Source organism: Centroberyx affinis, unplaced genomic scaffold, assembly GCF_046629955.1.
Source record: "Centroberyx affinis isolate AG114_WGS23_722 - 3 ecotype Tasmania unplaced genomic scaffold, CSIRO-AGI_Caff_v1 ptg002468l_1, whole genome shotgun sequence".
Taxonomy (NCBI): Eukaryota; Metazoa; Chordata; class Actinopteri; order Beryciformes; family Berycidae; genus Centroberyx; species Centroberyx affinis.
The window spans coordinates 138639-165458 of record NW_027280701.1 but is presented as its reverse complement, the minus strand read 5'-3'; the positions used below and the strand labels follow the sequence as shown (position 1 = coordinate 165458).

Here is a 26820-nt window from a genome sequence, read left to right as displayed (position 1 = left end):
ATTGGTCTCAATAGGAATATTACAGTGACTTGTCTCTATAGAGTTGTGCAGGTGCATCAGTTCGCTGGAGCCTATATGGAAAATCCATTTGAAATAATTTGCCACTAAATCCTCCAAACCTGCTTAGATGGAAAATACATTTCTGGGGAAAAGTGGAGCAATGACTGATGACTGACAAGAGATTGTTAGACCACTTGGTCAGTGTCATAAATTATTGAATAGGCACACACACACACACACACACACACACACACACACACACACACACACACACACACACACACTCTATAGGTCACTATTGGAATATTATAGCCTACCCTAAGGACTTTTAAACTCGTGAAAAACATTTCTCTAATTTAGTAGGCCTTCATAACTACAGGGATATTATTTGGAATACTACAGTAGGCTAATACTATAGGAGATGGGAAATACCATAAATTACGACAAGGTCTGTGAGTTAATATAGGAATATATGGGATTTTTCGTTAGCGCTATGAATAGCGTTTCTGTCTTCGGTAGGATTAGTCTACACATGCCATATTTAGATTGTGTAAAAAGTGTGTAAAACACAGGCACAAAGGAAAGAAACCAAAACTACTTTCTTTCTTCTTTCTGAACCGTAGGAGCCTCTCTCTCTCAAAAAAAGTGCTTTACAGGAATTATGAGATTTGAACGCACCGTTGATTTATACGGTTGCTTGGTTGAAACTAATCCTTATTTCAGTGGAAAGTAATGTAAAGTTTTGAAGCAGATCTACCTACTTTCGGCTACATCAATTAACCCTTTGTGGAAAATATTGCGCTTTCTGATCCTTGTTTTGTCTGTGGTAGGCCTCCTTTGTCCTATAGGCCTAAACCGTTAATCACAGTTACAGTGTCAAACATATATCAAAACTAATATCATTATGTCTCAATGAAATCTCCGAATAGCACACGTTAGTTTCAGGATTGGTTATAAGGTCTGATATCGCGTATTGCAGATTTAAATGAAAAATCATTTCAATGTGCAATTGAATGATAAGCATTTTAAATAAAACAATTTGAAAATCATCTAGCCTATCAAACACTTGTCAAATGCAAATTGTATTTAATAGCCAACAGTAGGACGACATGGAAGAAGCAAGCAGAGGAACAGCAGCACCATCTAGTGGCCGCTGGTAGATCTTGTAGGAGCAGCTTGGTCCTCGTTCAGTGCTGGGCATTCATTGATGGAGACATTTGTTGGAGCTGATTCCTTGATAATGAATGGAAAACTGACTTTGTGCACTTGAGTGAATTTCTGTGCATAAGAGCACTTTTACTGGTTAAGTAGTGTTACCGCTTCCATGAAATAAGAGTCAAAAGAGTCAAAGCTGCCTGGAGTTTGAGCCTTAGAGCACTTTGCAAGAGAAAACTGTCTCTTCTTGCCCTGCCTCCCAAAAATACCATAGAATAGAAAAGAATGGGATCACACCTGGGACAATAGAACAGAAAGATCTAGATCTAGGCTACTATCTACACTGAGAGCAGACTGTATCATTCCATTCAGAAAAAGCTCTTTTGGTCAGTCAGCTTTCTCAGTGAGAGCCGCACATCTCTGGAATACCCTGCCAGTACACATACACAATCATAAAACCTACAACATATTTGAAATAATAATAATAATTTGTGTGCAAAATGAATGATCCACATCCAAAAGTGAAAAGCAAAAGCACAACAGGAGTCAATAACAATAACAGAAGAGACAGTAGTGCCATCTTGTGGTTCCTTGTGGCTTTTGTTTGTCAGTTCCAGAAGGAGTTTAACCAAACATCATTCACAAAGACGGTCTCTCATTTTTGTCATACAGCTGTATCTGTATACAAAGTATCTGTCTTGGTGAAATAATGAGTTGTTCATGTTCAGATGCTTAATCCATTGTCCATAATATTGCTGAAATGACGTGATATTTCTTCAGGGGTTTTGCCCTGAAGGTCATTCCTGACCACTTTACTGAAGGAGAAGGAAGGTCTTCTCTTTTTATCCCACCACCCAGAATACAATAGAATATAGATTGGAATTGAATAGAATATTACACTCAGGAAACAAATGTTTTGTTTTTGCAGAGATTCAGGAGGAAAAACGATGACATATGTTAGTGTCCCCCCCCCAATACTGGTGTGATTAGTTAACGACTGGCTAATCACAAGTTCTCAGTGACTCTGAAGCCACACGGTGATGAAGATGATGATGAAGATGTAGAAACTCCCTTGTCACTTGGTCACCGTAGCGCGCCTCACTGTCCATGTCCATGTCTATTTCAGAGCTTCACTTATTTGTTTGAGATCAGGTTGTGTTTGAAGTATCTGTATCAGAAATAAGAAGGCCTTTGATGTGACAAACTGTCAAAGAATAAGGTTAGTTGATGTACTCTTGCACTGTATTAGTGATGCCCTGCAATTTCACTTTGTCAATGATCCTCACATGCATGGAGGCTGAGAGGGAAAGTAAAGTTGTCATTAGTGGAAAAGCTCTTGAGAGACATGGACTCTCTCCTCTACACAGTGTGGTTAATGCAGAAAATACACACACTTATCAAAAGTGTTTAATGAAGTCTTTGAGACTTTTGTCTATTTATAAAACATGGAGCGGCTACAAAGACAATTTGGAGCTTTTTGGACTCAAAATTATCCTTTAATTTCTACTCCCAAATAACTTTTGACAGTTCTAAACCACACAATGTACCATAGCCTGTGAAAATCACTCTTGGTATACTGTCATGGTGCCCACAGAGTTGGTCTCTCATGTAGTGTCCATAGATCAGATCCAGACTTTGTTTCTTGACTTTTGTCATTAGTCTAAATCATGTAAATTCATGTGTAAGTCGCTTTGGATAAAAGCGTCTGCCAAATGTGAAATTGTAAATTGTAAATTGTAAATCCTCCATCGTAGGAATGACATTATGTTTTAAGGTGGATTGTCACTTCAGATTTTGAAAGTTGTGTAGACACACTACAAGACTTTCAACTGTACACAAATATAGCACGCATATTTGCTGTCTATCTATCTATCTATCTATCTATCTATCTATCTATCTATCTATCTGTCTATCTATCGGATATATAAATATATAGTAACACGAGTAAAACAATCTATCACTGAGTAACTCAAGCAAAGTTAACATTCAGTAATCTCCATATGGCAAAGTCCCTGCATTTAATATCATTTGCCACCAAAACATTCAAACCGGCGTATTTAGACTACATTTCTGGTGACAAATTTGAGCCATGACTGATACAAGATCATTTGGTCAGAGTGATAAATTATAGGAGTAGCCTAGGTCAGTGGTTCTCAACGTGGGGTCCGGGGACCACCAGGGGTCCTTGAGGGGGTTCCAGGGGATCCCCAGCAAATTGATGAATTGTTAAACTTAAGCATTATTTCATTTACAAGAAGTGAACACAATTAGAGAATGTAGAAGAATTACTTATTCTTCTTATCTTTCTACCTACAATACAGATAGTCGTGGAATTCTGTACAAAATCATATCTGACAATAAAAATATTCTCAGATTTGGGTCCGAGAGACAAAATCTTATCTAATTGGGGTCCGTGGCCCTAATGTGGACTACATTAGGGGTTGTCGATATGAAAAAGGTTGAGAATCACTGGCCTAGGTCATCAAACTATCAGCTCAGATGGAAAATTGGTCCTGAATGTTCCTGTGATGTGATTTTTTTTTTTTTTTTTTTTTTTTTTGCAGTTTTGTCCTGATCTTTGCGCTTCATTAAAATCGTAAAAGCAGCCAGATCAGATTTGGAGTCACCAGGCCTAAGGTATGGCATGTGCCCATTCTGAAAATGTAATTGATTTCTGTTCAGCCTATGAAGATGGTTGTGATGTGTTATGACAGACTGGAGGTCACAGTGTTCCCATCTTTTTATTTCCCTCTGCTTCACTGAGCACACAGCTGGTAGGCAGGCCTACTACAGTCACTGCTGTTTGTAGTTTTTGGGTAGTACTGATGAAGATGAGGCTGAGAGGGTAGCAGCTCGATTCTCGCGATAGTATCGGTCCACTCAGTCAGTGCGGGTTCTGTAAAGATGGCGGTCAGCATCCGAGGCCGCCCGTCTCGGAGCAGTCGGATGCGAGGTGAGACAGAATTTCGCCCGCGCGCCTTGACCACACGACCCGCGAGATAAATATGAAATGGTCTCCGACATTGACATTGTGTCGGCGTTTTGTCCAGTTGACCTCATTCATGCTGTTTGTGCTAACAGGTCGGAATGACAGCGGGGAGGAGAACGTACCGTTGGATCTGTCCAGAGGTAGGTTACAGCTAATGTTGTTATGGTGAGGTTGGTGACAGACCGGACTCAGCATCCCCACTAGGCATCATCGTTCACACGCTTTGTGGTTGCCTTACAGTTCATTTACATCGTGTTGTTTGTGGCTTACATAGTTTTCTGGGTGTTATGTCCAAACTGAGTGCGAAAATGCTCTGGCTTTGCTCTGCCAACTCAGTTGCACAGTGCCTGTACCATCCCGCATGTTTAGCCTGCATTTTGCCAGACATACAGTCTCAGAGTCAGCAGTGTCAAGCTACACAAAATCAGACATAAAACTTCCGGTCAGAACTTTCAAACTAAAACCCTTAGTGACTTTAAAAATATATATATATCGTATACTAATTAAATTATTTATCTATGTGGCACTATTCAAAACACAATGTAGCGGTAAACAAAAAGTAGGTAAACCATGACCTCGAGTTAGTGGTTATCATAAGAGTAATTATGATTAATTTATACCATTAAGATTTATTTAATCCGGAAACAGTGTTTAAGATGTATTCAGCAAATAAAAAGGTAACTGTTAAGGTTGGTTTAGTCTCCACTGCAACTCTGACAGTTACTGACAACGTAGGAAAAAAACATAATCAGTAGACATCCTTTTTGTGTCTAAGCTATCATGTATTGTTGTAGCCTTAAATTTACTATTCCCTATTTCATTTACTTACTTATACATTTTCTGTTAAAAAGAAAAATCAATAAACATATTGATCAAAAAAAAAAAAAAGTACTATTCCCATAAGACACTGTTTCATCAGGAAATACCATGCACTGTAATGCAACAGTATATTTGTTATTATCTGTTTTGTAGCCATAATATCATTCCATACTTAATTTAATGATGTAATGACCCTGTGCCCTAAAATACAGGGCAAAAGTGCATCAAAGTGTATAAAATAATTGGCGAAAATGCCAAATTATAGGCTTTTATTTTGAAGGCAAATCAGTCGTACTTCTGGTCATGTTGAGGCTAACTCTGGCTGGCTTGACGCAACTTCCAGTAAAGGAATTTTTGTACGGGAGGCTTGCTGCAGGCGAGGCTGTTTTATTCCACACTGAGCTGCAATAACAATGCTGTGTTTAGCCAACGACAGCGACACGTCCTGAACACTAGGCATCAAACACAGGATTCTCTTTAACAGTGAATTAAAGAATGTGTTTACAGCGGCATCTGATCTTTCTCAGAGCGTCAATGCTGTTCAACATTAAGTTATTTAGTGTTCCCGCAAAGCAACACTCTAATCTTCCTCATTCTTCTTGGTATATATTCCTCTCCCGCACAGACACTGTCATGTACTGTTACTTCTGCATGAAATGGCTGTCAGCTCATGACTTTCTCCTCTGATTAAAAGAGAAATACGGGCAGGAGTTAAGCAAGTTGAACAGTGGGAGTGAAGCTATGGACTGGTTGGGACTGAGGAGGAGGCAATAAACACAAAGAGGGATTGTAAATAGTACAATGGTACAAATAAAAAAAAAGTTTTGATGTTTTTCCCCAAGTGAATAGCTGTAACAATCACAAACTTCATAGAAAACTAATGCTAAACTAACCCAGACTGAATTTCTGTCAGGTTCACATCATGAAATAGCCTAATGTGGATGGTCTTATAATTATAAGTTATTAATCTGTCATGTCCTGTAGTGAATATGAATTTGAATTGTTGCTGTGAGCACTTCAACATCAACATAGTCAATGCCACTGTATACATGAGGAGTACAAAAGTGTGCAAATAACACTTAAATGATAAATAGGATGTAAATATATAGTTTTTCCAGCTGATTTTGTTTCTTCAGATCAAACATAATTCTCATATATGCTATGCCAGTGCTTACTAAACTTGACATCAACACATATAGATTAATGCAGGGTCCTACCATACTGTGGATGATTCAGTTTTCTTTCAGCACAGCGTACTTAGTCTAGTTTTTCCTTGTTATTTTTCTCAGGTCCTCAGTGGTTCATCTATTATTATGCTGTTTAGATCACCTAGAAAGCAGCGAGCCCCCTTCAATCAGAAAGGAAAGATGTAGTGACGCTTTCAGTGATCATTCATCACTTGCCTGTTTGTTGCGGACTACTGTCTGTAACAGGAGGGAAAACATCAAAGTTCTGCACGGAGGCATAGAAGCAGATGTGACGGCGTCCTCATTACAGGGACAGAGTGTCCCTGTTCAATCACAGTAATCTGCTCAGGAGCACTTTGAACTATTTAACTCTATGCTGAATTATTTTACCGAGGCCTAGAATAGCATTGCCCAAAATGGAAAGAGAGAGCGATGACGGCTTCGTCACAGGCACCGAAAACTTTTCTAGCAGAATGATGTTTCAGGATACTGATTATGGAGCAAATCTTATGCTTTGGAAATTTTGTTCCCTCACTATTCTAACAGACCATGGTATATCTGCAAAATTAGATGGTGTCATTTAATTGCATCTTTTAAAATTCAATAGTCTGTGCACCTCTACAATGGGATTCACATGATTTCCATGATTTAATTGGCAGGATAAAATGTAATATCTTGTTGGAAAGGACTAACTCAGATGAGTAGATTTGCCAAATTCATAATAGTATTATTACAATTGAATGGATTAGTCCAGAGATGGATAGCTGTGCACTAGCAGGGAGGCTGTGGACTTGTTTACTTGTCTGACAGTTCTTCTGCTGTGGGTACCAGTATTTAGACTCGGCCTCGTATCAGACTTTGTTTATTGTTCCAGTTTAATGTCCTGGCTGCTGGTGACGCGTGTTAATAATGAATCTAGGGCTGCAACTAACGATTATTTTCATTGTCGATTAATCTGTCGATTATTTTCTCGATTAATCGATTAGTTGTTTGGTCTATGAAATGTCTGAAAATTGTGAAAAATGTGGATCAGTGTTTCCCAAAGCCCAAGATGACGTCCTCAAATGTCTTGTTTTGTCCACAACCCAAAGATATTCAGTTTACTGTCATAGAGGAGTAAAGAAACCAGAAAATATTCACATTTAAGAAGCTGGAATCAGAGAATTTTGACTTATTTTTCTTAAAAATTACTCAAAGCGATTAATCGATTATCAAAATAGTTGGCGATTAATTTAATAGTTGACAACTAATCGATTAATCGATTAATAGTTGCAGCTCTAAATGAATCTTTGACACGCTTATACTGGTCTAATCTGAACAGTATATGTCAGATTTATACAATACATCTAAAAATGTGTTTTTACTCGAGAGAATCTTATGAGCAATAGATTTTGGTGGCAGTGTCTATCTGAAACTATCGTTCCCACGTTTTGCTTTTGTCCCACATTTAAATATCAAGATGTAACATGTGAAACCGTGTTAGCGAGGACGGAAAGTTGTTGCTCTTCCTCACTCGCTCTCCGCTCTTCAGATCCTGCCGACAACCTCCGCGAAATCCTTCAGAATGTCGCGAAGCAGCAAGGAGTCTCCAACATGCGCAAGCTCGGCCACCTGAACAACTTCATAAAGGTCGGTGGGAGAAAAAAAAAAATCGATGAGCGGGCAGGCACTGAGTGATGAGATGTGAACTTGTTACCACTTCATGTCATATCTTTCTCCCATAGCTTCTCTGCCATGTCGGCCACTCCGAGGAGAAGCTTGGGTTTACGTATGAGGAGATCATTATTTGGTGAGTGGTTGGATGTATCGGAACTGCTTCATAATTCAATTTGGCTGCTCAGCTCTTGATTGTGATTGACTGCTTTCCCCCGTTTTTTTCCTGTCCAAGTCTTCGGTTAGCGTTGCTGAATGAGGCCAAGGAGGTGCGTGCAGCCGGCTTACGAGCTCTGCGTTACCTGATCAGAGACAGCAGTATATTAGAGAAGGTGCTCCGGCTTCAGGTGGACTATTTGATAGCCAGGTGAGTGTAGTAATATAATCTCTATAGGCGATAATGTGGTGTGGCGAAAGGTAAATCTGGGCCCTTATGTATAAAACTTAGCAATTTGGTCTCCAGCTGCGATTTGGGTGTAACCCTGAATGCAAACATGATAAGAAAAGAAGAAATAACAGAGTCAGTATAAGTGAACCCGGTCAATAACCTTATGCAGCATCTCTTATGTGATAGGTATGGAAGCCCATTCCCACCACTCAGTAAAATAAAAAAAACACTCAATTCTGACTTTATATCTCACAATTCTGACTTTTTATCTTGGAATTCTGACCTTTTTTTTGTGTGAGAAAAAACAATTCTGAGAAATAAATTCAGAATTCTGAGATACAAAGTCAGAATTCTAAGAAATAAAGTCAGAATTGTGAGATATAAAGTCAGAATTCTGAGAAATAAAGACTAAAAATGTTGTCGTTTTTTATTTTATTGAGTGGCGGGAATGGGATTCCATACATATGCAATTAATTGACAACAGCAATATGTATAAATTAGGCTATATGCACTCATGGCTTTGAGCTGACGCAATATCAATATTCCAGTCGAATATCAGCGAGAGATACTTTGTGGATAAATCCCCCAAAACAAAATTGCTTCTCACTAAAATGAGCTGCATTTAATTATCTCTGACCCATGTAAAGCAACAACCAAATTTCATTTTGGTGATTTTGCACATCTGGCTAGTATTAATACTGGATAGATATGATCTGTACCAAAGGTATAAGAAGATTTATAAAGATTTATCAATACTGTCCTGATGAAAAATAGTCATTGTCATAGTTTTCTCAGTTTCTCCATCAGAATCATTTGTTTCTTCAGTTTACTCTTTGTTTCTAATATTGATATGTTGAAATTAACTTCATAACTGTGCATTTGGTGAGAGTAAGGCATTTAGAGAGGCACATTTCTGTAATAAAGAGGTGGTATATCTTATATATAATAATGGGTTATTCATTATGCGCATCTTGGATGTAAAAAAAAAAAAATCAATTTGTTCTCATGAATGTACAGTAATTTTTGATGAGGAAGAGACGGTTATTTGTTAGGGATGAATAGTCTTTTGTGTCATTGGAAGTTGTTTTTTTTTATTTGTAACACTTTCACAATTAACTTTTTAATTTCAATATCTCCTTGATTCAATCCCAGGTGCATAGATATCCAGCAAAGCAATGAGGTGGAGAGGACACAGGCCCTCAGACTGGTGCGAAAGGTGAGATGTGCTTAAATGGCCAACAAATATTTTTTTTCCATCAACTCACATAGCTGCTTACTATCACAACAACAACACTGCTCTTGCCAGTTTGGAAAGGCTGTATCGTGATCTGAACAGACTAAGTAACATCTATTCTAAGCCTTAAAATAGAGCCAAGAGGAGTGATTATATAACATTTTAGCTACCTTATGTTGTTTTGGTGTTGATTGTAGATTGGATTTTACGATTTCATTGATGACTTTTAAGGCACTAAATGACTTGGCCCCAGCTTAGATCATGGAGCTTTTATCACCCAGTGTACAGAAACATAGTCTTAGATTGACAGATGAATCATTTTTGACTCTTTGAAAGTCTAGATTAAAGATCGGGGGCTAAATTTAAGGACAAGCTACAATTAACAAACTCTGTATCTGAAAACTCACTTTACTTTTTATAGATTTTTGTATTTTTCTCTTTTTATAAACTTGCATTTAACTGATAATGTGGTATTGGTCTCATTTTTTATTTTTTTTATTTTTTTTATTTTTTTTTCCAATCTCAGTTGGTCACTCAAATGTTATCATCATCACTGTTGGGGAAAATGACTTAAAAAAAAAAAAAACCTTAAAAAGCATTACCCACTTCAAAATCATGCTGTAGCAATATGGCTTGTGCTGCCAAGTGTGTTGCTGATAACTGTTAAGTTACCTGTTACCAGAGAAAAGTAATCTGAGTACTCTTAACGCAGTGATTATCAACCTTTTTCATATCAAGGACCTTTTATTTAGTCCACATTAGGGCCATGGACCCCCAATTGATGAGATTTTGTCTCTCAAACCCAAATATGATAATATTTTTATTGTTAGATATGATTTTGTCTAGAATTCCATTACTATCTAGTGAGATAACAGTGAAACTATGATCAAAATAGTAATTCTTCTGCATTCTCTAATTGTGTTAACTTCTTGTAAACAAAATAATGCTGAAGTTTGACAACTGATCAATTTGCTGGCGACCCCCTTGGAACACCCTCAAGGACCCCTGGTGGTCCCCGGACCCCATGTTGAGAACCACTAACTCTAACTGTTTATCACATCTGGCGTGTCCCCGCTGCCTCACACAGATGATCACTGTGAACGCGCTCCTTTTCCCCTCCTCCGTCACCAACTCCCTCATCGCCGTGGGCAACGACGGGCTGCACGAACGAGACCGCATGGTCCGGGCGTGCGTCGCCATCATCTGCGAGCTTTGTGAGTTAAAAAAAAAAAAAACAGGCTGCACACACACACACACACACACACACTGTATCAGCTCAGTGACGTCAGTAGTGTAACTGCGGAACAAGTCTGTGTGCTCCCTTTATTCCGCAGCCTTGAAGAACCCTGTTGTGGTGGCACAGAGAGGCGGCCTCAGCACCATCCTGAAGAGCGTGATCGACTGTCAGCTGAGCCGCATCAATGAAGCGCTCATCACCACCATCCTCCACCTCCTCAACCACCCGCAGACCAGGCAGTACATCCGCTCCGACGTCGAACTGGAGGTACCGACACCGAAACCCCCCCCCCCCCCGTATCTCCCGTATCTCTTTGAGTATGCGTGATGTTCAACATCTTATCTATCTGTCTTTTCCCAGCAAATCCTGGCCCCGTACACCGACTTCCACTACAGACACACCCCGGACACGGCCGAGGGGCAGCTTAAGTGAGTTCAGCGAGAGTCTGTTGGAAGTATGTGAAAGTACAAAGTCGAAAGTGTGTTTTTTTTGATTGTTCAATCCTCTTTTCACTTTTGACTCCAGGGAGGACAGGGAGGCTCGATTCCTGGCCAGTAAAATGTCTATAGTTGCTTCGTTTCGCTCCTGGTCAGGTAAATTGGTTGAATGTACAGTAATGTTTGTTAGATCAAATGCCTTTAAAGTCCTAGGAGGAGCACTTGTACCTTCTGTACTTTCCGTTCACTTCTGAATGCCTCATTAACATTTCTTTGTTTATGACGTTGCAGAGTATTTGAGTGTGTATCCACATAGTGTGTGTAGTTGGCTAACCGTACCTTCTGACCCCATTCGCCTCCAGGCATCATTAACCTCTGCAAGTCAGGCAACTCTGGAATCCAGTCTCTCATTGGCTTACTGTGTATACCAAATATGGAAGTGAGGGTAGGTATACTGTGTAATGTAATATGTCACATTTGCCTGCTTGCCTGAAACACAGGCATTTAGGGATTTGTGCGGAGCTAAATGCACTGATCTGAACATGACTACTGTGGTTCTAATTTGCCCACTTCTCAAGGAAATCCTTACTTGTAAAGCCATAATAACTGAATACAGCTCAATTATGACCATGTTTAAATCAGGTCTCTATTTGCCCCCATAGAGAGGCTTGTTAGAGGTGATGTATGATATCTTCCGGCTTGCCATACCTGTCGGGACCGCAGACTTTATTGAAGCACTTATTAGCGTAGGTGGGTACAGTGACATTACTTTCATTGCCTCCTTTGTTTTGTGGTGATTCGCTTTTGACACCATCTTTGTTATTTTAACAAAATTTCCTATGTTTCCTGTCTAGACCCAAGTAGATTTCAGGACAGCTGGAGGCTGTCCGACGGTTTTGTGGCCTCCGAGGCTAAAATACTTCTTCCACATCGATCGCGCTCAAGGTAAATAAATAAGTTGGTGATGCCAGCCATTTGTTTTCGAGTCATGTCTGGTTAAAGATATTGTAGAGATTTAATTTGGAAATAACAATGTTTTTTTTTTTTGTAAATTGGCTCTTTTCTGTTCCACTAGGCCAGACCTAATGGACAACTACCTGGCTTTGGTACTGTCTGCCTTCATTAAGAGTGGACTACTAGAGGTAAAAAAATCATTTACGGTACAGAATCTGTTGTGTTGTCGCCATATTAGGGCTGGGCAATATATCGATATTATATCGATATCGTGATATGAGACTAGATATCGTCTTAGATTTTGGATATCGTGATATGGCATAAGTGTTGTCTTTTCCTGGTTTTAAAGGCTGCATTACAGTAAAGTGATGTCATTTTCTGAACTTACCAGACTGTTCTAGCTGTTCTATTATTTGCCTTTACCCACTTAGTCATTATATCCACATTACTGATGATTATTTATCAAAAATCTCGTGTAAATATTTTGTGAAAGCACCAATAGTCATCCCTACAATACTGTCGCAATATCGATATCGAGGTATTTGGTCAAAAATATCATGATATTTGGTTTTGTCCATATCGCCCAGCCCTACTCCATATCAGTGCTTCTATCATACCGGTTTGAGATGCCCTGTGTCTGTCCTCCATAGGGTCTGGTTGAGGTGATCACAAGCAGTGATGACAACATATCCATACGAGCCACCATCCTGCTGGGAGAACTCCTCCATATGGTAACATGGGAGTTGCTGTCTGTTTTGTCACAGGTTTTTTTTTTTTTTAATCTTTTTTTGTGCATAAGTTTGATCCCCCCTTCCCCCCACAGGCCAACACCATCCTCCCCCACAGCCACAGCCACCACCTGCACTGCCTGCCCACTCTCATCAACATGGCGGCCTCCTTCGACATCGCTCAGGAGAAGAGACTGTGAGTACCGGGGGGCCGTGACGCAGACGTTAACGTAACGGAATCCACGAGTGTTTAGCGCGGCGCGGCGTTGAACTCCGTGACGTTGCTTTTTTTTCCCCAGACGGGCGAGCGCCGCGGTCAACTACCTGAAGCGCTTTCACGAGAAAAAGAAGCGAGGACCCAAACCGAACAGTCTCTACTTGGATCACATCCTCCGCAAGTCAGTGGCATCGCACTACTGTCGAGAGCAGCACTTTAGACCCCAGAGAGACATATTTGTAATAAAGGTATACACACACATCACACCATCTCCCTGCAGTACACTTGCTAGTAATGGGGCCCTGTGTTTTCTATAATATTTCAATCTGGGTTTAAAATGGGATTTACACATGACTGGAATACCGCAGGATGTTTGTGGAAATAGTAAGTATAGTAAATTATTTTGAGTAGTTTTTTTTATCATGAATAGATAAACAAGGAATGAAAACATCATGGCAACGTGTAGACGGAGCAGAGCTGTGTCTGTGGGATGGTGTGTGTGTGTGTGTGTGTGTGTGTGTATATACATGCTTGCCTGTATACCTGTATGTGTATGTTATAAAATCCACATGGGCTTATTGGGATGAGGCCAAAATGTTGGAGGGACTATCCTACAAGCAAATTGAAGTGTGTATGTGAGATATATTAGGCTTTCATATTGTACATAATACATAATCTGGTTTGACATCTATGAGTGTCAAACTGTCTGTGACCAGTTCTGAGCGGTGCAGTGTGCTGGAAGCTGTCTGCATTATGTGTGTGTGTGTGTGTGTGTGTGTGTGTGTGTGTCTTCATCTAGACAAAGCCTAATGCTGCTGCTATTTTTTTCCTGGGCCAGACTGTCAGCCACATAAACAGCTGCTCACAATGACTAAAGATAATAAACACGGGCTAAAAAAAATAAAATTGGGATTACAGGCACTATTGAGTCTAAAAGCATATAAAAAATATGGGGTGGATTAAAACAAAAACTAAATAAATACAAAAATGTACAGTAGAAGAACAGCTCTGTTTGTACCACAGGACACTGAGGACGCTCTGATGATGAACATGAGAGACAGCCACATCCTCAACCACAAGGAGAACCTGGACTGGAACTGGGTCCTCATTGGAACCATTTTAAAGGTAAAGCAGACTAGACCAGGGGCTCAAAATATCAGCCCTCCCACAACTTTTTCAACCCATTTCCCAAATGAGAAATGTAGCTTCTTGGCCTGGGGCTCAGGCTCATTAAGAAGTATTTCTGCATTATCATGTGCGCCTACCAGAAACAAGCCTACAACCATTTTTTGGTCCTTAGCTCTAAATTAAACAAAATGATCTTACTTTCTGATGTTTTATTCCAGAGATGGGGACTCGAGTCACATGACTTGGACTCGGGTCAGACTCGAGAGACAGTTTGAATTGCTTGAGACTTGACTTGATGCATGAAGAGAAGACTTGAGACTCGACTTGACTTGGGTTCTGGTGACTTGGGACTTGACTTTGACTTGTACTTTGATGACTTGAAAAGGTTTCTAAAGTCTTGACTTGAGATCTTGTGTTTGTGTAAATGACTTAGATTGAAAGTGATGAGATTTGTTCCAGCAGACAACTGGAATGATTGAATTTATTGAAGTTGAAACTGATTCTAGAAATCAAACTCATGATGCTCTTACCAAGTTTTTATCCTATTAAAACCATATTGCATTGAAAAAGTCCTAGATATTGAGTTTTCTTTAAGATATTAAATTGATACTGGACTCTTGATTTACTTGACATTAATGACTTGGACTTGACTTGGTGTTCTACATTTAGACTTGGGACTTGACTTGAGACTTGTGCCTCAAGACTTGACACTGACTTGAGCAAAATTGACTTGGTCACACCTCTGTTTTATTCCCTTCTCTAGTGGCCAAATGTTACTCTGCGTAGCAATAAGGACGAACAAATGCACAAGTAAGTGTTTTTTTTCACCCACATCTGAGCTCTCATTTGAGTTTAGGAACATTAATGAACAGTTTGTCATGCATTATCTCCAAATAATTTACTGCATCTTGCCTCAGATTGCTTCAAGAAAAAACTGTAGAGAGCGGTCTATTCAGTGTAACAACATACTCATCTATGCTACAAACCCTGCTCTTTGTGCCTGCTTAGTAAGTATATGAGAAACAGTATATTTTCTGTGTGTGGCAGATTTGTGCGCAGGCTGCTGTTCTTCTACAAGCCCAGCAGTAAGCTGTATGCCAGCCTGGAGCTGGACCACCCCAAGGCCAGGCAGCTCACTGTGGTCGGCTGTCAGTTCCTAGAGTTTCTCCTGGAGTCCGATGAGGTGAGGGGAAAACGCGCTGTGTAGCACATAGCATTTCTTTAATGGTGTTATGTGTGCATTTTGTTTTTCTGTGTTGGCCTGTACAGCCTGTTTCTGTACATTTACAAATGTATGTATGTATGTTAGGGCTGTGCAAAAAAATAGATACAGCTGAGTATTGCAATATTTTTTTCCATGATACTGTATCGATTTTCCAGCCCCTCGTATCGATACATTAAAAAAATTATTAATGTTTTAAACGGATTTAAAATGTCCTTAAATTTCCCTCAAATCCCTTTGAATTAAATAGTTTTGACTCAATTTGTTATCAATATGTGATGTGCATATTAGACTACCCAGGTGGTACACAGCAAGTTGTATTGCAATGTATCGCAATATGTATCGTATCGCAATTTATCGTGATACAATCGTATCGTGACCCATGTATCGTGATACGTATCGTATCGTGAGGTCCTTGCCAATACCCAGCCTTAATGTATGTATTTATGTATATATCTTAGGCTTGGGCAATATCCACAATTTTATATCGCGATACTGTCCCGCCAAAATATCGCGATATACTATATTATCACAGAGTTTTTTTGGGGGGGTATTATATTTCATCTATCTATCTATCTATCTATCTATCTATCTATCTATCTATCTGTCTTTCTGTCTGTCTATATATCTGTCTATCTGTCTCTGTCTCTGTCTCTGTCTCTCTCTCTCTCTCTCTCTCTCTCTCTCTGTCTCTCTCTCTCCCCCTACTCCCATACATCCTGGTGATATATCTCGGCTCTCTCTCTCACTCCATATGTATTTTGGCTGCCTGTTAGGAAGGCCAGACCTACCTGGAGGACCTGGTGAAGGACATTGTCCAGTGGCTGTTCTCCTCTGCCGGGCTCAAGCCTGACCGCAGTCTGCAGAGCAACGGGCTGCTGACCACGCTCAGCCAGCACTACTTCCTCTTCCTGGGCACCCTGTCCGCCCACCCACACGGCGTCAAGATGCTGGAGAAGTGCAGCGTCTTCCAGTGGTCAGTCTCTACTGTAGAACTTTCTTAAAAACCTTCTTCGGCAAGCTTTGACACAGCTTTGAAAAACGGCGATATTTACTTGTTGTTCCTGTGCGTTCTCCCAGCCTGTTGAACCTGTGCACCCTGAAGAATCAAGACCACCTGCTGAAGCTCACCGTCTCCACGCTGGACTACAGTCGAGACGGCTTGGCTCGAGTCATTCTCTCCAAAATCCTCACTGCTGCCACTGATGTAAGAGACGGCACAGCTGTATCTCTAACAGAAAAACCCTTGCACCCTCTCACATGATCATAGGTGTCTGTAGTGTTTGAACTGGCACCGATCTAGGCTATGTCAGATAAATGCCATTCTCGTTTTATTAGGTCTAACTCATCACACTGTTCTTTCTCTGTTAACCTAATTACCTCGTCTGTGTCTAATCATCCGCTGCCTTGTATGGGTTGAGCACAGAACTGCAGGTTGTATGCCACTAAGCACCTACGGGTCCTGCTGCGTGCCAATGTGGAGTTCTTCAGTAACTGGGGCATCGAGCTCCTTGTCACTCAGCTTCACGACCGCAACAAGACCATTTCCATGGAGGCACTGGACATACTGGATGAAGCCTGTGAAGACAAGGTGAGGGAACAGGCGGCAGAGTTAGAGAGAGGAATTTGACGTAGACTTGTGTATTTGAAATCGCTGACTGACATTTTGCTCTGTGGTGTCGTTCTTTAGGCCAACCTTCACGCTCTGATACAGATGAAACCTGCTCTCACACACCTAGGGGACAAGGGTGTCCTACTGCTGCTAAGGTTAGACTACCTAAGTACCAGGCATCGCTGTTGAATGTCAGGGTCTTTCTGGAAGAATGCCTCTCACCATGCTGTCTGTTTTATCACCAGGTTTTTGGCCATTCCAAAGGGTTTCTCCTATCTCAACGAGAGGGGGTATATCACCAAACAGCTGGAGAAATGGCAGAAGGTGCATTTCAACCAATAGAAACATTTTGACATGATCCTGTGTTTTCTCACCTCATCTAAACCATCTGTTGTTGTCCCTCTCTTCTACAGGAGTATAACCTGAAGTATGTGGACATGATTGAGGAGCAACTCAATGAGGCTCTCACCACATACCGCAAGCCTGTTGATGGAGACAACTATGTACGCCGCAGCAACCAAAGGCAAGTCACCTCAGCACTGATTACCCTATTTAATATCATCCTTCATAATGGAAGCAATATTTGATGCACAGCATTTACCTCTATTTCACCACTGTGATGAGTACCATCATTATATCTTTTTTTTCTTTAGACTGGTATAAAAGATGTTCTATGGTCTTTTCAATTTTCTGCCTCACATTTGGAGACCTATATCTTAATGATTGTATGCTAAAAAGCAAAATTACATGCGTAGTCATTGTATCATGAAGTAATTTTGCCTTGATCAGCTGTCACTATAGCTTCCAAAATGGAACCAAGTTCGGACTTGACTTGACGTGTTCAGTATTGGAACTGATGTGTTTGAAAAGACGTGACTGATGCCTACAGCGCATTTCTACCTTCAGGACTTCAGGATCTTAACTTTTCTGCTGACCGGTTATTCCTGATAGGACGTTCATACTGAAATCTCTAGTAGTTGTTAGTGAGTTCTGGTAAGATATAACCTCTTTGCTTATGTTTGCTATGGCAGGTTACAGAGGCCAAATGTTTACCTGCCTGTGCACTTGTATGGCCAACTAGTGCATGATAAGACAGGCTGCCATCTACTGGAAGCTCAGGTAAGTTCACCTGCACCCGTTGCACATCAGCTACAGTCGGGGTGGGCAACCTGGGTTTTGTCGGTTGCTGTGTGCCTTGCAGTGAAATCACAAAAATATAGCATATTACTCTACTCATACTCCTACTACTAATCATGTCATTCAGTTACACTCATGCTTGCAGCAGTGATGTACATTCATACAAATCAATGTCTTATTTTACTCAGTGGGTCTTCTCCTTTTTTGTGGGCATAATATGGCATCACTGTTTTTTTCTTGCATTCACAGACTTTGTTAAGGTGACTTAAGTGGTGTGTAGGAAGATATTACAAATAAGGTGGTGATTGATGCTACCATATGGTGAATCCATACATACAGCCTACAGAGAAAGCTTTTCTGCATGCATTTGGAGAAAGTAGTTTTTATAGTTTTTATATTTACGTACAGTACCTTTCGCGTTTTATTTTATTTTAGTACCTCTTTTGTTTTTATTACCTTTCCTGCACTTGACTTCCTTGGCACTGTTCCGCCAATTGCTGCTGTGGCACCTGAATTTCTCCCAGGGGATCAATAAAGTGCTTATCTTATCTTAATCTTATCTTAGCTGCAGTGTATTGTCATTGTGAACCGTATAGTGCCTGGGGAAAATAGACTAAAAGAAAAGAAAATCTCATGCCAAAAAATGTGGAATGAAAATGTCATGCCAAACCCCCCCCAGGCTATAGTTTCCAGGTAGCAAGTTAACAAGTTTCAACATTTACTTTGATACGGTGTCTGTTAGTTCTCCTCTTCTCTCCTCCTCCCACAGAATGTGGTTCCTGATTTAAGCTACACTGTTCGCTCTCCAACCCTGGACAAATGGGAGGGCATTAAACAACTGAAGGCAGCACTCTGGGCTTTGGTCAGTAACAGCAATGCTAATATCCATAAAGACCTGGCTCCCTATGGAAATGCCCTTGACTGTGTTTCCGATCCTTTGTTTCTATTTGAAAATAATGTAATTTTAAGAAAAATAAAATCAATTTTCACAGTTGATATTACTGAATTGTGTTCCAGGGTAACATAGGCTCATCAAACTGGGGTCTGAACCTACTGCTGGAGGAGGGGGTGATCCCTGATATAGTGGCTCTGGCCCAGCACTGTGAGGTTCTGTCCATCAGAGGGTAACCTGCTTTCTTTTTGCCTTCACTCAGCTCTCAGTACAAAGTTCCCGAGGTGTTATCCGTGTACTACCTCTAACCTCTCTCTGCGGGTTCTGTGCAGGACTTGTCTGTACGTGCTGGGCCTCATCAGTAAGACGAGGCAGGGCTGCGACGTGCTGAAGCAGCAGGGCTGGGACGCTGTGAGGCACAGCCGGCGCTCGCTGTGGCCCGTAGTACCTGAGGAGGTGGAGCCGCAACCCAAGCCCCACCACCTGCTGTCCTCGCTCTCCAGCACCCTCAGCCTCACCTCCGAGTCCACAAGCTCCAGGCACAACAGCGAGAGTGACTCTGTGCAACCCAGTAAGCCCCGAGAATTATTTCATTTCTTGACCGAGTTACAAGCAGCAAAACCTGCTGTTGTGTCCCCTACTCTTAAGTGTTATTTACAAGTATTATGTACTAATCATCTGTAGGTATGTATATCCTAGATGATGAGAGGCTGGAAGGCTGTGACTTCCCAGAGGAACCTTCTCTGTACATGTGCCCCAAACTGATGAAGGATAGAAGCCCCTTCACCCTGCTGGCCTCTAGCCGCTTCCGTAATCGTCTTCTCCACTCACTGTCTCTCTCTGGGAAGAAGCTGCGCAGCACCGGCGATCCTAAAGGCAGCAGCCGAGGCCAAGGAGGAGGGCTGGATGGAAAACAGGGGCGCCAGCGCACCACTACAGAGCCCACCAGCTTCTCCTTCGGAGCAGCAGACGTCTTCCCTGTTGACAATGTCGGGCATCTGGCTAAAAGCCCTTCAGTGGGCTTGGAGACCTCCTTTGCGGGGAATAAAGCCGCAGAGAATCGTGGCAGTACCCCCAGCATCGGGGAGGAGGACATAGAGGGGGAAGGTAGGGTGCCACGGGCCATTGAGACAGACGGGTCAGGGGTCGGGGTGGCGGAGAACCACCGAGAACAGAGCAGCCATGAGCGTCTGGCTGGAGATGGGCCTTCAGGAGGGGGAGGAGCCCAGTTTAAGAGCCGCAGCCAGAGCTTTAACACGGACACCACCACAAGCGGCATCAGCTCCATGAGCTCCAGTCCTTCCAGGGAGACCCTGCCCTCCACTATTGACACTGACTGCGTCAGCCTCAACACTGTGATAAGCGCCCAGACGATCCAGAACATGCACTCACTTACACCTCAACCTTACTCCACACCGCTCTCACTCTCCAAGTCCAGCTCCACCTCCCTCGTACCCCCCGGCTCCTCCCACACCTTGCCCCGCCGAGCCCAGTCCCTCAAGTCGCCCTCGGTGACCACCTTGAGTAGCTTAACCGACTGCAGCCTCATGTACTCCGGCTCCAGAGACGCATTGGGATACGCCACGCTGAAGTACTCGAGCTCCCGTGACGCCTATGCGAGTCCTCGCGACGCTTTGGGCTACGCCACTCTGAGGAGGCTGCAGCAACAGCGGATCCACCCGTCTCTGTCCCACAGCGAGGCCCTGGCCTCCCCAGCCAAAGATGTGCTCTTCACTGACGCCATCACCATGAAGACGGGCAGCCTGGACTCCAGACTCACTCCACGAAGGTAACAGTCGGACACTTTAAAATGTCACTTATGTCAGTAATCATCAAATGATTATTTTCTATAGATAGGTATTCTAATCAGGCCATGTTACATTTTCTGAGCAATCAGCCTAGCACTACACGAAGATAACCTAATCATTTGTAATATTATCTCTGATTACATAATTAATTTAGAAAGTCCACTTTAATCTAAAATCAACTGTAACTGAGCTACCTTTTATTTTTTTCAAAATGGAGAGGAAAGGTATTGATCCTGGGTCATCTTGGTATAAGTCTTTTGTCATTACCAGTACATTAACTGGCTACTGTGGATACCACATTTGAGTGGTCAAGGAATTTGTGAATACATTCATTTATTATATCATTATATTAGTACATGCTTTATTAGATTATATAGCTTAGAGCAAGATGGGAAAGAGTCCATGCAATAAAGCTAGTTAAGTTAGCGGGATTCAAACCCACAGTGTACATTACACACATCCCAGCCTGAACACAGTTGTATACAGTGAGTAAAAATGCCCTCTGTCACTCACAGCTGACCCATGGCCCATTTGATGTTGAGGCAAACTGAGGTTTGGTTAGCTGCAGCCACAAGCAGGCTTCATGTAATTCCAGGATTCCACCATGAGATGGTGCTCAGTTCATATAAGGCAGTGGGTCTCAGTCATGGTCCATGGAGGCCCAGGAGTCTGCAGGTTTTCATTCCAACCAAACACTACAGCAGCTCATTTCACTGATTAGTTCCTCCTCTCTGACTGAGAATCACTGCTATAAGGCATGAAAATAAGCTACAGAAGAATTCTCTCAAGAAAAGATTAATTGATGTTTTTATTGCCTTCCTCATGGTGTAGCTCTGTCTCCAGGTTCCTGAAGGCTCTGAGCTTTGCTTCCCTGGACAAGGAAGACCTGCTGAGCCCCATCAACCAAACCACGCTGCAGCGCTCCTCCTCAGTGCGCTCCATGGTGTCCACTGCCGCCTACGGCAGCTCTGATGACTACATAGGCCTCGCGTTGCCTGTCAACATCAACAACATGTTCCAGGTAATGATTATCCTCTTTTACGCCATTTGACTCTTCCTATGCTTGGAGATACCTGAACTGAGTGGGGTGATGTTCTCGGATTCCTCTAGATTAAAGAAACGCCATATTTCCAGAAGAGGACGAGCCCACCCTCTGAAGATCGCTCTGCCAAATTCTTCTCTGGGGACTCTGATGGTAACAGTCTCGGGGAAATGGGACATAGTGTTAGATTTAAGTTTGCTTCTCCTGACTGCAGCTTTTCTCTCTGCTCACGCCTCTGTTGTGCGTCTGCTGCGTCCTCAGGCTCCGGCGACGGCTGCCGTCCAGCGGGGCTTCGCTCTCAGCTCAGCATCACGGAGCTGATGGCGGTGAGCCGGGCGGAGCAGCAGCAGATGCTCGGTTCAGAGGAGACGGGTCTCCAAGAGCACAACGACGACAACTGCCTGTACTGCGCTGGGTTGTCCGTGCTCGGGTTCAACTCTCACCACAGCCACCCAGGTGGATTCCCGTTCATATCTACAGTATTTGTTTTTAATGAGCAGTCTTGGTCATTTAATGTTTTATCGTCTTTTTTTCTGGTGTAACTCCTTTTTATCTCTTCCTCAGACCTGACAGATGTGTCCCCGTTCTCTGAGTGGTGCAGTCCGCCTCCACAGAACCACCTGGAGGTCATGGTCCAAACCAAGCTGTCAGGTGTGTCTGGCTGCAGTGACACCGTGTCCCAAGGCTCTGTGGGAAGCACCCGCAGCACGGAGCTGGTTTTGGGTAGGTAGCTGACAGTTAAAACTTTCTTCCCACATTTTAAGCTGCTTTATTAAGCAACACTGAGTCGTTGTGTCGTTGGCTCACCCCGTGCTCGTGTTCCTTGTTGCCCCTTTGCGCCTCGGCAGGCGTGAAGTCCATCCCGGAGGACGCTCCGGCCGGCAGGGTGCTGCTGAGGAAGGAGGTGCTCCGTCTGGTCGTCAACCTCAGCTCCTCTGTGGGGACCAAAGGCAACGAGACCAGCCTGCTGACGTAAGACACAAGCTGGGTCTTCACGCACGTAGAGGACATCTTACAACTCTACCGCAAATCCTGATCGGGCTTGTGTGCGTATGTGTTTTTTCTCGGCAGGATCAAGGAGAAGTTCCCCTATGCGTTTGACGACATCTGTCTTTATTCGGAGGTGTCCTACCTGCTGGCTCACTGCATGTTCCGGCTGCCGTCGCGCCGCTTCATTCAGGAGCTCTTCCAAGACGTGCTGTTTATACCGGTAAGGATGAATACACGCTATGTTTCTTTAAGATGTCTGGAGTTGATAAGTGAACCCGCGGGGCAGAAATGTGAGCTCATTCACAACATGTGGCTCTGATACGAAGCAAAGTGGGCAGGACTGTGGGAAAACACATCATACTGATGACAGCGGTAGCCATTGCTCAACAGCAGCAACTGACGCACTATTGTAGCAGCAAGTCAGATGAATATAGTTGAACAGATTATTCCCCATGTCTGTTGAATTTACTGGTATCATTGTGTCTTTGTTGGTAAAATAACGCTGTATTCATGTCACCATGGAGAGGAAACCACTGGGAGATCAATGGGAGATGTCAGACAGATATTTACACCCTCAAGCGCAGGGTGTGTATCACTTAGCACAGTCTTTACACAGGAAGACTGGAAAAAGGCTTTCTAGTAGATTCAATTAGATTTAGATTATTAGATTAAATGTGCATACATTTTTGCCCTGTATCATCTCCTCAGAGTAGCTAATGGATAAATATTTTGCAACTCAAAAATATTCTTTTCAACTTCATGGGGTCTCAAAGACTAAAGTTACCATACTATAGCCTAATTTTACAGATCAGCACTACCTTTAAGACAAGGTAGGATTTTGGTTTTTCTTTTGTATTTTCTAAATGTGTCTTATTCAGTGCTAAATCTTGAATCCACGTTTCCCTTAAAGACCCCATGAAACAGCATCTTCACTTCGATTTTGATGCATCAAGGAATGCAGTGAGACATCATTCAAAAGTGTAAACCAATGGAATATCAGTCAGGGAGAGAGAGGCAGCTTTATTTGATGGGAGGGGGGGGGGGGACTGTTCAAAAATCTGTGATGGTTTTATTGGTTTCAATTTGTATTTATGCCTACTGGTGCAGCAGAAGGGCTCTGAAAGTACATGCACTGTTTTCCAGGAAGGAGTTCAATTAAGTTTGTGTCTCTTCCTCAGATGTACGAGGAGGCAGAGAGCATCCTATCCGTGCTGCCAAAGAACGGCTCAACTGACCCCGGCTCTGACCCGTGAGTCGCCTTTCATTTCCCCATCTGCCAGCTGAAGCCTGACTCACCCCCCCCCCCCCCCTACTTAACCTTGTGTTTGAACTTCCAGCCTGTCCACAAACTCTGACCGACCTCTCACTCTCACCCTCCGTGCAAACCCGACCTCGTCGCCACATCTGACTCGAGAGACGCCGTGACGGACGAGGCTCTTTTGCAAGAAACTTTCACATGAACGAACCTTTTTTTTCTTACCACTTCAAATGAAATGAGCATCGACTGCATCTGTTCTGAATAGATTGCGATTAACTTAATTTTTTTTTCCAAACAGTCAACACATCTCCTGTTGGGTGGTACTCCGTCTGCATCTCACCTATTGTTATGAAAAAAAAAAAAAGCAAGCATGTCTTTTTAGCTCAGCTTTTCCCAAAGTGGATCCTTCGACTTTAACACTAAAGAGGATGTGCCAATACAGTTCCTGTGCTTATACTATTTCTGAACGCTACACTTCTCCTTATTGTGAAAGAGGACACTTATAATGACTTATATCGTAGACATTGATTTGTCTGAATGTTGCACATGAACTAAGAACCATAGAGCAGATTCAAGCCAGACAATCATCAGTTATTGATGCAGTTTGGTGGTTAGCTATATAGAAATGCACTTTTCCCCTTGTCTGATTTTATTGTAGGCATTTTTAGCAATCATAAGCACTTGAGAACCTTTTGAGAATAGTTTGAGCACTGGTTGGATAGCAAATGAATCAGTTACGCATTTACGCAAGGCAGCAATTACTGTTTTCAATTGAGTTTGGTTCTTACCTTGCCATAGAAACCTTTGAATGAACAATGGTCGAATATGTAGAAGAATGCTACTTTTTTATAATGTTAGGTACTGTTTATTTATTCATGATGGTACGATCATGCTGAACAGTTTCTGCATCTCTTGACTTAACAGTTATTTGGGATTTTTTTTTGGACTGAGATCTGCTCCAAAGTACTCCATTATATCAAAGTGAAAATGAAATTCTTGAAAAGCATGTGCAGGTATGACATTTGAATATAAGAAGAATCTAATCTGACATCCCTCTTGTTTAATATGAGCTAGATTTTCACTTTGTGTCATATGCTGCTCAGAGTTCATATTTGGGATTTGTCTGGGGGGGTTTTGAACAAAACTTTCCATTCATAATTGTTCTATTTTGATACATCGTCTTGGGATTGTAGCTCCATAGATGGAATCTAACACAGAAAACATGAGCATAGCATGGAATAGGTGGTTCACCTGAGGATAGCATTTAGCTTCAAATCTTAAAGTTTTAAAGAAGAAAATAATGATCACCCTCCTGTTATTATATGTGTAAATACATAGATTTCACTTTCAGTTGAGTTTTCCCAAGACTTCCAAAATGTCGTCATCTAGAAATGGGTGATTAAGTCAAGGGGAGGACACAATTGTGCGCATGACTGGATGCTTATCTGATACTTTGATTGCCATTGCTCAAGAGTCAGGGCATTCAGTCTGATAGTTGATAATGGGCAGAGGTCAGTGGCCATTTCTCAGACACGGATCCCCATCTGTGTCCCAGGCTTCACCTCCTGACCTCAAAAATGCCTGAAAACCTGAAGTAAAGGAGGTACTGCTTTCTCAGTTTGCCTAAAGATGTTTGTTTTCCACTCTGAAAGGGTGTGGTGTGTATTCCTTGTGAACAGCTGTTAATGAGACTGGGCAGTGTCACAACACGGTCAAAACATTTCAATAGGATATCATTTGTTTTGTTATTGCTGTGCAATATGCTTAATTACTGTCAAAACAGATCGTTGCAGACTGAGAAACGGACTGAACAATGACAATGTTTGTTTTTATACATTGATTTAGGCAGCTGGAATTACTTTTCCTTATTTTTTTATTGTTTTAACCTAAAGAGAGAGACGCGACAAAATTGAGATTAACTTTATTTGACCACCGTGTACAGAAAATATCCTGTATAATTGATAATGCCATTTGGTAAAAAGCCCTTTATGGGCTTTCTACTAATGAAACAAACTAAGGGGTAATAACTCCTCCTTACAATATAATCTTCTTTTGCACTTTTGCAGACGCAGTGGCCTCAGCTTACTCTTCCTTTTTGCTGCGAAAAGCACTAGAGATATGATACATGACATGACATTCCTTCTGTTAACCTCATGACCGACCTAAGGAAACCTTCGGGGAACATAATTTAATTTTAAGTCGGAGGCAGGAAAAGCTCATACATCTAAGTATTTAACTTCTGTGTACATTTTCGAGTGTCTTAAAACCATGAGCACCTTTCTATTCATCGTGTTGTAAGTGGACTTCTAATATATTCAGCTTGTCTACGGATCTCCGAACTCTCGTGTCTGTGTTGTAAAGGGACTGGAGGAACGAGTGATAAAAAGAAGTGTTGTTTATATTTTTTCCCCCCCGAGAGAGCATTTTCAAGACGTTGTACATACATGTGTTCCCTCCTTTTCTCTCCAATCTGTGGTTTTTCCCTCTGCAGCACACTGTACGGACCATGAGAAACAAGCTTATTAAAGGGACGCATTGATCATAAAACATGACTCGACACCTCTGTTCTTGTTGTTTTTGTCTTTTTTCCCCTATTTTCATTCTGGCAGACTTGGGAGGTTTCAGTTTGACACACACACTTGGATACTGAAACTGGTCCAGGTTTTTTAAAGGCCGATTCCGAGTAACAAAACATGGGAGTGGGAGTTGGGCATGTCTGATCTGGCCTCTGTG

The 26820-nt window shown here is 42.0% G+C and overlaps 1 protein-coding gene across 1 annotated transcript; it reads left to right on the top strand.

Annotated features, from left to right (window-relative positions):
- The first annotated feature begins 4059 nt into the window (after window positions 1-4059).
- LOC139656380 (rapamycin-insensitive companion of mTOR-like) lies at window positions 4060-25255 on the top strand. The gene is made up of 40 exons (XM_071533937.1): window positions 4060-4108; window positions 4237-4284; window positions 7682-7779; window positions 7875-7939; window positions 8039-8170; window positions 9344-9407; window positions 10513-10639; window positions 10760-10929; window positions 11023-11090; window positions 11188-11255; window positions 11462-11544; window positions 11762-11849; window positions 11954-12044; window positions 12175-12241; window positions 12704-12784; window positions 12877-12977; window positions 13081-13246; window positions 14022-14123; window positions 14890-14936; window positions 15174-15309; window positions 16125-16324; window positions 16429-16555; window positions 16775-16939; window positions 17039-17115; window positions 17206-17284; window positions 17374-17483; window positions 17992-18079; window positions 18867-18959; window positions 19115-19221; window positions 19322-19560; window positions 19674-20580; window positions 20644-20778; window positions 21641-21818; window positions 21908-21992; window positions 22101-22295; window positions 22404-22562; window positions 22688-22811; window positions 22911-23049; window positions 24008-24078; window positions 24167-25255. Exons 1-40 carry the CDS (start codon window positions 4060-4062, stop codon window positions 24252-24254), a joined length of 5217 nt encoding a protein of 1738 aa, XP_071390038.1. The 3' UTR covers window positions 24255-25255.
- The last annotated feature ends 1565 nt before the right edge of the window (window positions 25256-26820 follow it).

Excerpts from the sequence above, each read along its gene's own strand:
- LOC139656380 (XM_071533937.1), top strand. The coding sequence starts at position 4,060 with ATGGCGGTCAGCATCCGAGGCCGCCCGTCTCGGAGCAGTCGGATGCGA. Across the intron at positions 10,640-10,759 it reads CGCCATCATCTGCGAGCTTT|CCTTGAAGAACCCTGTTGTG; the intron begins GTGAGTTAAAAA and ends TTTATTCCGCAG. Across the intron at positions 16,325-16,428 it reads AAGTGCAGCGTCTTCCAGTG|CCTGTTGAACCTGTGCACCC; the intron begins GTCAGTCTCTAC and ends GCGTTCTCCCAG.